At 53.6% G+C, this 9717-nt stretch overlaps 1 protein-coding gene across 4 annotated transcripts in view; it reads right to left on the bottom strand.

Moving 5' to 3' along the window:
- Positions 1–403: 403 nt before the first annotated feature.
- Tspan11 (tetraspanin 11) overlaps positions 404–9717 on the bottom strand; it is a 73574-nt gene continuing 64260 nt past the window's right edge. For all 4 annotated transcript variants that reach the window (XM_078015394.1, XM_078015393.1, XM_078015391.1 and 1 more), the window contains one exon: positions 404–5034. In XM_078015394.1, the coding sequence (XP_077871520.1) occupies positions 4975–5034 (60 nt within the window). In that variant the 3' untranslated portion in view covers positions 404–4974. The remainder of the gene's footprint in view (positions 5035–9717) is intronic.

The following is a 9717-nucleotide window of genomic DNA, read 5'->3' as shown; positions in this document are numbered from 1 at the left end:
CAGCCAGAGAGGGTGAGTGTGTGTGGTCTGAGCAGGGAGAAGCCAAATGCAGGCTTCTTAACACAGGCAGGCAAGTCTTGTAGGAATGGTGTGAAAACACCAATAGACGGAAGGTGGGAGACTTTAAGCAGAACCCAATCCAAACACACTTGTTTGAGCCTGGTTCTCACTTGCAGCCAGAGCAGGAGCTAATGATACCCGTGAGCAGGAGAGGTCCTTCCAGACGAACGAATGATGAGAGCTGATGGATGCAGGCTGAGCAGGACCCTAACCAATGGGGTCAGTGGGTTGCTAATAGGGGAGCCATGACCAGCGTGGAGGCTTCTATAGGATCACAGAGCATTTGGTGAGCCAATAGCCTGGGATTCCCTTACAGGAGCAAAAGACAGATCAGCAGAACATAGTCCTTAATACAATTCCTTTATTGTCAAGCCCTGTAGTACATGAAGCTGGGCTTCCAGTGAAATCAGCTAAGGAGAGAGGCATACTTATCGCTTCCCTATAAGCAGTAAGTTAAGGCAACTTCTCTGTTTCTAGAATATTCTGGTAACCCACATTCATGGGCCACCTGGTTCCAGGAGCCCAAGTGGCCTCCAAACACTGGGCTGCTTAGAATTACTAGTGGCACTTGCTCGGGGCAGAGGGCGGGGTGTGGGATGGGTGTTGCCTAGGTGGGAAGGAGACAGGGATCATGGGAGGCCTAGAATAGTACGGAGCTGGGTACTGTGCTCTGGCTGGGGTTGACGAGCATATAGCAGAGCTGTCTCAAGGCACATAGAAGGTGGTGGGAAAACAGGCTGGTAAATGTAACTAGTCCCCCTCCAGGAAGAGGATCCAGGTACCTGGGCCACTGCTGCAACATGGCCAAGGTCACAGATACATCAGGGTAGGGCTGCAAGAATGCAGAGCTGAGAGGGGCTTTTCTGGTTGGCTGTGAACAGACACCAGTGGCCGCTTCATCCCACCCTCTTCCAGCGGATCAAGTGGGAACAGTCGCAGGCTGCAGCAGGTGGAACTCAAGCCAGACAGCCTGCTGGGCTTTTGAACCCTGGGGGTGTGACATCTGAAAGAAGGTAGTAGGTCTTCCTTTATGATATGGCCCAAAGCAGTGGTTTTAGGACCAGCAGCATCAACACCTCCTAGGGACTTGCTGGAAATGCAAATCGTTGACCCCAGACCTTCTGATGAGAAACTCTGGGGAGGCTGCGGTCTGTTTTGAAAAGTCCCCAGGTGATCATGTCGCCAGAGCAAGTTTGAGAATTGCTGGGTTTGGTGCTTGATCAGTACCATCCTCGGCAGACATGAGCGCCACCCAGCGGCCACTCAAAAGACTGTTTTCCTCCTCAGCTGGTCAGATGGCCCACCTCTTCTCCCCTTCCTTCCCCAGCGGACCATGGCCCTCCCTGTACCTAGGGAGTATTTCCAAAGTTGGTAGTGGGTGGCGTGGTGATGAAGGTAACTGTTCCAATTCACTCCCCTTACCTCCAAACCCTGAAGAGGGGCCCAGAGCTGCCGATATCAAGGCCAAAGTGGATTTTTCAGGCATGAGGGTCCTGGGGCCGATCATAGTGACCTATCGTATCCTGCTCCCCCAGGGTCACAGAACCCTTCCGGATCTGAATCCCTATGGTCGTGCCCAGAGTGAGGCTCTGCGGACAAAAGGGACACTGTATCCATCCTAGAGCCCAGCAACAATGGGTGCTCAATACAGGAGAGGGCAAGAAGGCAGAAAAGGGCCTCAATGGAAGAGGAGGGGACAGCATCACCCCCTAGAGCCCGTCCCTGCCCAGGGTGGCTCTGGGGGTGCCCATGATCTGAGGCCCCAGAATGGGGCAGGGAGAGACATTTCTGTCCTGATGCTAATGTCCACATGGGCATGAGATTCCCACCCCACCCTGTTTGAGGGTTCTGGGAGCAGAGGGATAGTCTCAGCCCTCACTGTGGTGTCAACCTTATCATGGAAGTGTGCCTGAGCCTCTCTGCTAGGGGGAGCCTGGCTGTCACTTGAAATACGCAAGACTTCCGCACCAACTTGCAAATGTGCAGGGCTTCGAGGGATGGCTCTGTCCGACCTGGGAGGGGTGTTGGGGCTGCCACTATCTGGCAAGGTCCCTGGAGGACACTTTGTACCTGAGTGCCAGGCTGACAGCTTGTTGCAGAGGCCGAGGACTATGGGATGCTGAGCAGAGGGGCCTGGGCTTCCTTGGGTCCACTTGGCGGAGGACCATGACGACAGCCATCACCACAGACAGGCAGGGCCCCTGACGTAGCTGAGCCTTAATTGTCTCATTTGCAAAATGGGGGAATTAGTACCTCTCACTGGGGTCACTGCAAGGTAATGTATTTAATGGCAACTAACCCATTCTAAGTGCACAGGAGACCCTCCATAAACATTCCTCAAGTGGCCATGCCAGAGGCACTCCTGGAGTCAGGGCTACAGTGAAGGGGAGGGAAGGAGAAAGATGCTCACTGGGGTAAACATCTCAACTCTCACCACTGTCAGGTTTCATTCCTTCCCCTCCCTGGTCATCCGGGGACTTGGGGATCTGCTCTGCTCTTTGTGTTGCCCTTGGGAGCTTAGGGCAGGGTGCTTAGTCTGCTCAAGGCAAGAATATGCCAACCCAAGCTTCAGGGACCCCAGGACACTTTGTGTCCCTGTCCCCTAGGACTGAGGATCTGATTTTTTGCAGGCATATTTTTCTCTCTTTCCAAGGAACTTGAGACTGTGACAGCCTCCAAGCAGGAACAGGAGGAGGCATCTCAGGCATGGATCTGCATATCTGTCAGAGGGAGGGGCACATCTGACCAAGGATCATAACCTGACAGCTCTGGATGGCAGCCATTATATGCCCTTAGGCAGAAGGTGCTGTATTCTGGGGCCCTGTTTCCTCTGACCCTGTCTCCTGTCGACCCTGTGGGCATGAATAAGGAGGTCCTGTTTCCAAAAGCTCTGGGCTGTCCTCCACTTTGCAGCTCCAACCAGTTGTGCCCCCATCTGCACAGGATGGTGCCCAGGGAAGGAATCACAGCTGATCCTGTCCCTAGTAAGGTTGGCCTTTCTTTTGGGCTAGGGGCCGATGAGTCAGGCTCTCCTGACCTGTGTCAGTGACAAGACTGTGCAAATGGTGCCCACCTGTCACCTTTGTCCTCATCTCCCTGAGAATTAAGGGAGCCCACAGGGGCAGATGGAGAAGGCCACAGAATATCCCTGCCCGCTACCGTCTCCCCTGCGGCCCCTCTGCGGGAAGGACTGGTCCCAGTCCAGCACTCTCTTTCTCCTCCCTCTCTCTGCAAGCCTGGGAGTCACCACAAGTTTTGATCATCTGCATGAGTCTCAGGAAGTTGGAGGGCAGCTAAGATAACCACCACTTCTCTTGGCTGTGGTGCAGTCTGGGCTTGCTGGGAGAGCTTGTCTTCTTTTTATTGAATTTGCATCAGCAACTCCAGAGCCCTCTAGGCAGATGAGATAAACCAGCCCAGGCTGTGAGGAGCCCCTGGGGAATCTGGAGTGGAGAAAGCAGTGGGCCCCCAGAGCCTGGTCTAAACTCTGTCCACATGGCTACTTCCTGTTCTGAGGACGCAGTGTCTGGACCATTCAGGACTACATTGATGACAGCAGTGAGTGGCCCCTAGGGCATCCCTAAGTATAGAAGAGAATGTCCCTCCTCCAGGATGAGCCTGGGTCAGCAAGAGCTGTGCTCATCAGAATGAGGGCTGGATAGGGTGGGAGGGAAGGTGGTCTCTGCCTCAGTGTAACAAAGTGCCACCGCTTCTTGCTGGGGAAGTAGGAGGGTCCCCTAGGTGGACAGAAGTGTAGGACCTTGGAAGGATGGAAACCAGGAGTGGGATTCTTATGTTATGAGCTGCCCAGGTAACAGTCATATGGGGCCCCGGGTGGTTCCTGATGGGGGTCTAGGAGTTGATACATACTCTACCCTATGTTTTCTAGAATCTTCTTTCTGGTCTCCCTTAGCATTTGGCAAAGTTCTTCCTGAAAATTCCCTGACTCAATCATTGATGCACAAGAGAACCAAAGGAAGGGACTGTGTCTGCTCCGGGGCAGTAGTAAAGGAAGCAGAGTGAGGCCCTTGGAAAGAACAGGGTGATGATCATGTGGTCAGGGAGAGAGGGACTCAGGAAAAGTGGGGTCCAGGCAGGGTACCCCTCCTCAGAACTTCCCTTTCTCTGTGGCTCTGACTTTTTAGGCCTGCTTTGGTCCACTTGGGGAGGGCTTTTAAATCCTCGGATGTTAGCAGCTAGATGGTTGAAAACCTGGCTTCTCTGACAATAAGCCTTGGAACAGGAGTTATGTGCATATTACTGGAGGCTGGAGCTTGGGGCCATGGTCTCCAGGGGGAATCTCTTCCACGAAGGGGGCATGGCAGGGTGCAGGGCTCTTACTCCTTTCCTGGCAGCACTACCAGGTGGCCCACCTCAAGCCTCCCTTCCCAGCCCTGCAGGCAGCAATGCAGATAGGAGGACGCAGTGTGGGGAACAGTCAGGCCAGGGACTGGCTAGTTTTACTAGGAGGCAGCCATTCCTAACTGCCCTACCAGGAGGTCCCTGGCATGAGACAGATGCAGGCTGCTCAGCACCCAACGAAATGCAGGAGTCCCAGAGGGACCCAGATTCCAGCCTTCCTTCCAGGTTCCAGCTACAAGGGGACCAAGTGAAGAGCTCTCACCTTCCTACTGTCCTGGACACTTCATGCCTGGCAAGGGGCTCTGGCTGTGTCCTGGTAGGATCATTCCCTGCCCAGGATTCTGGCAGTGAATGCTCAGAAGGGCAGGGGTGGGGGCTGAGGGTCCCTGCCTAGGTGGGGAGAGCAGGAGTCACCATCCAGGCACTTGGTGGGCTCCGGGGCCTGGGCCCAGGGTAAAGGTAGTCCATGGCTCTGGTCAGGCCTGCTGATGGATGTGGAGATGTAGGCCCTTGTACTTGTGAGGGACAGCCAGAAGGGGACAGGGTTGACCATTAATAAAAGTGCCGCTGGAGCCTCCGGTGCAAGCAGCAGGTGAGAATCATCCCGCAGATCTGCCAGGAGGGAGAGAGCAGAGAGCAAAGGGAAATCAGAACCCCATGAGGTCATGGCTGCAGTGCCCTGAGCAGGCTGCTCCGCTGGAGGGCATGACGGGATCCCAGGGCCCTTCTCCCTCTGCAGGCTTGGGGTGGGCCTGCGTTGCTCACCTGCTCCCAGGTGATGCTGGTGTGTCTGGGAGAACCGCACTCTGAGAACTACTGTCCAAGAGCACATTTTTGACACTCTGATGGGCATGAATCACCTGGGGTCTTGTTACCTGGCAGATTACAACCCCAGCAGCCTGAGCGAGGGCCTGAGGACCTGCATCTCTCTAGTAGGTGCTCCCAGGAGATGTTGCTGGCACGAGATCCCAGGTCTGCTCTGGAGGCCTGATTTAATTAGCTACTCAGTGGTGATATTTCCATTCCCTCCTTAGAGCTGAAGTGTCTTTCTCTCTAGTTCACCTCGAGTCTGCTGCTCTTGGACTCCAGAGCATCATCCATGCTTTGGCTGATATCAGAAGCCACCAGGAAGCTGAGACTTTGGGAGGAGCACTAGTGTGTCCTGTCAATCATCTCGGGATGCAGACCTAGGGCCTAGGAGTCCTTCCTGACAGCCCCTCTGTGGGCAGGCACTCACCAAAAAGGAAGGGGTTACCACACCCTGCCTGGGGCACACGGAGTCTTAGGAAAGTTGCCTCCCACCCCAGGTCTCATGCTCTCCGTTTCCAAAATGTAGAGGACCTTCACTCTTCCTTTTTGCTCTTCATGGGGTCTCCTCCTCCCTCTTCCTCCTCCTCTCAACCAAGGATGCATTAAGGAGAAGGAGATGGGGATGTGTCAGACCAAGAAGCCCTGTGACGGTCATCATGATTTTGATAATGAAAATGACATGTTGGATCTTGACTCTCTGTCCACAGGAGAGGGGCATTGTGCCTGAACAGCCCCATGATTGTCCCATAGCACAGAGGTGATGGTAGATTTCCTTATATACAGAAACAATGCTCTGAATTCCCCCAGCTCCCCACCCCCCACCCCTCTAATCTTGGCAATGCAGACCTGGGTGGCCACAGGGCTCCAGCCAGAGGGAGAAGGATTGGCTGATGAAGATGTGCATGGCCAGGTGCATGAAGGAGCTGAGTTCCCTGGTACACACATCTGTGCAGGAGATGTGGGTTTCCCAGGACAGGCACAGTAAGGCAGAGGTGTGTGGGCCACACACTAATTAATGCGTGTCCACATGAACACACATGTGACATGCACACACATACATGCACACGCACCCACCCCGAATCATGCAGAGGGGTTAACAATGCTCTCACGAAGATGTGTGTACATGAACAAACACACACACACACACACACACACACACACACACACACACACACATGCACACACTTCACACCCAGAATCATGCAAAGAGGTAAAGGATAATAACGGAAGGGGTCCTGAACAAGCATCAGCGTCTCCCAGACACAGGACAAGCTGACTGCAGGAGCTGGACACGGCAGAGGGGAGGCTGGGCCAGGCCTGCGTGGGCACAGTGCTTTCTTCTGGGAGCTGCCTGGGCAGAGCACTTGGCCACGTATAGGATATTTTTAACAAGCAGGCCATCATGCTCTCAGCCTTCTTGACATTTCCAAGCCAGCACCTCATTAGAGAGCTGGGAGGAAGGGCCAGGAAGATTCTGGGAGGTCATTTCCAAAGGACCTTTTGGTTTTCCTTCTCACGACCTATAGATCCCAATGTTGGCTGTCCTGCGAGTTTTTGAGGCTTTGGAACATGCCTGTATCCAATCACAAGGAATCTTGGGGTGCTAGAGGGCTGCATTCTATGTGGGGGTAAGCACTGATGGGCTGTGTGACCTAAGGGGACATTTCCATCTCTCTCTGAGCCTTACATCTCACTCCATCAGTAAAAAAAGCTCCCAGTCTGTTCACTGGTCCAGAGTAAGGTGCTTTAAAAACCAGGATGACAAAAATCAAACAAAAAACCCAAACCAAAAACTAGGGCCCTCCTGACCCCTAAGCCAGACAGCATCCCTAACCTGGGCCCTGAGCATATCCCCCACCCCCGCCAGCCAGCCAGGCCCATGCTGTTCCCTCACCTGGTTCTTTCCCCATTTCTGTCACTTTCTGTGAATAAGATGGGCCTAGGGGTTCTCTACCCCATAGATGGGACTCCTCCCAGGCCAACAGGAGCAGGGTATTTAGAAATGTGCCATCAGAACTGATGGCGGTCAGCAGGGTCTTCTTTGGTCTGGGAGTCTATGATGTGGGGGCACCTCAAGAGCCTCATGGTCCCTATCTGATCTGACATGGCCTGCAGTACGGCAAGTTACATGGCCAGGGTGGACAGAGGAGTCCGTGGGTCCTGCTGGAAGGATCAGGTGCCTTCCCAGTAGGCCTTGTCTTTGATGAAAAGCATTCTTCCATTTAGCCTCTGCACTGGTCCCAACCTCTGTCCCAGCCGGCAGCCCCAGAGAACCCAGGGCTCTGCAAGGACCACTGTGGGTTAATTGCGGTCGTTAAAAAGGTCTCCAATCTGTCTCCTTGTAAGTTCCACCTACAGCTCCTGCCCGTCTCCTGGAGCCACCTGGGAAGTCCCCTCCTTCCCCCACATGACTGCTGTGGTTTAGAGACACCAGGAAGAGTGCCCTCTTCTCCCATCTCCTGACACTGCCCACACCTGGCTTCCAGCCCACCTGTCCTCACTCTGGACCTGACTGTACTAAGGAACCACTCAGGAGCTTAGCGGACGCACCAAGGCCTGGGGGCCAGTCTCAGACCATTTTATTTACTTGTGCTGGGGTGTGGTCTGGGCCTTGTGGGGTTTGAAAGCTTGCCAGGGGATCTGATGTGCAGGCAAGTTGGGGACCACCACCCTGGAGTCTCTGTAGAGGTCTCATCCCACTGGGAAGGTAGGGCTGGAACCAGAGCATGGGGCCTTGGTGTGGCTTGAGTTGGCACCTTAGCATCCTGGCTGTCTTCCTGATTTCCACCAGTGGCCCTCCAGGCTGCATCTGCATCAGACAACCCAGGCAGAATATCCCCCCGCCCTGTGGCATAGGCTGGATGCAAAGCAAGGCAAGACTTAAATGTGAGGACTCAAACTCCCTTTCAGTCCATCTTCTCCACCCACCGAGCTCTTTCTTCCCTGCTGGCTTTCTCACGAACAGACCGGCTCTCTCTGCAGATGTGGCCCATTATCAGAGTTGATGGGCAACTCTGGGCCATCCCTGAGATCACTAGGAAAACTAGGAAGAGATGGTCTAAGACTGAAAGCCAGGCTGACACTGATCTCATTTCCCTCTCCCAGCGTGCTCATCCAGTGGTCACAATTTCTCCTAAACTCATAAGTGCCCGGGGTCTGGTCTGCAAGGCGACATTCACACGTGGCCCAATACCTGGCTGAAGTCAGGGTTGGCAACACTCCGTGAACTTTCTGCTTGGTTTCAGAGTGTTCACAAGTTATCTGCTTTAACATTCCTGCCTGCTTCAGGACATCAATCCCAAGATAACTGGTTACTGAGAAGGGAATCTTACCGCCCCCCAAAATCACACATTAGAGTCAGAAGGTTCCTGAGACACGGATTGGGCCAGTGGTTTTTAAACTGCACCAGAAATCCCAAGAGTAGCTCAGGGTCATGAGAGAAGTGAGGGTGGCTGTCACGAAAGTCCTGTCTCCTGTGTCAATCCTAACAGCTGCTCTGCCGTCTGTGTTTAATGGAGAGTGGGGTCCTATGTGGAAACTCCATTAAAAAGTGCATGCTGGGGCTGGGATTATGGCTCAGTGGTAGAGCGCTCGCCTAGCACGGGCAGGACCCGGGTTCTATCCTCAGACCACATACAAATAAAGGCATTGCATTGTGTCCTAAGAAATAAATGTTAAAAAAAAAAAAGAAAAAAGAAAAAGTGGATGCTGCTGCTTAATAAAGGCTAAAAAAATGTTCCATCCCTCCACTCTACATGGCTCAGAGAAGGAATGTAATGTCACACATGTAAATCACCAGAATTTTTGCCGAGCATATAACAGGTGTTCAGTCACACAGCAAGGTCACACAGCAAGGTCACACAGCAAGAGGTGGAGCTATGTGTAGAATCCAGGCCCTCTGACTCCCAAACATGATTTCCTCCAGTTCTGGGGACCAGGAAACATTGTGAAACCATCTTATGCTTGACATCCTGAAATGTGGGGGTCTCTAAAGTGCCATGATGAGTGTGTGAGGAAGGTACCTGGTGTCTGCTCTGGCTCTGAGGAGGATATGGGTCTGGGAAGAGGCTTCAGCCCACTTAGAGGACTGGGGCAGCTTAGTGCCCAGCTCTGGCCAGCAGAGGGAGCTCTAACCTGAGCCTTGGTTGCTGCAGGGTAGGCTCAGTGGCTTGCAGAGGGGAACACTGGGTAAGGGGTTGAGATCCACAGCCGCGGCCAGGTGAAACTCCCCCTCAACCTTCCAGGTTGGGGGCTGTGAGTGGGAAGAAACTTCAGTGGGCTTGTGAAGCACTGCCCAGTAACGTTCCACCTTGACCTGGGGCTCAAGGCATTTGCGGTCCTACTCAACATCCCTGGTTTCTGTACCTTTGGCTATGGCTTCTCTGGACAGATGGATCATGAAGAAATGTGCAGAAGTAGACCAGGCCTGGTCTGTATCCATATAGAGCAGGCCCCTCCCAACTGCTGGAGTAACAGGTTTCTGAA

Source organism: Ictidomys tridecemlineatus, chromosome 6 (genome assembly GCF_052094955.1).
Source record: "Ictidomys tridecemlineatus isolate mIctTri1 chromosome 6, mIctTri1.hap1, whole genome shotgun sequence".
Classification (NCBI taxonomy): Eukaryota; Metazoa; Chordata; class Mammalia; order Rodentia; family Sciuridae; genus Ictidomys; species Ictidomys tridecemlineatus.
This window is presented reverse-complemented; position numbering and strand designations above follow the sequence as displayed.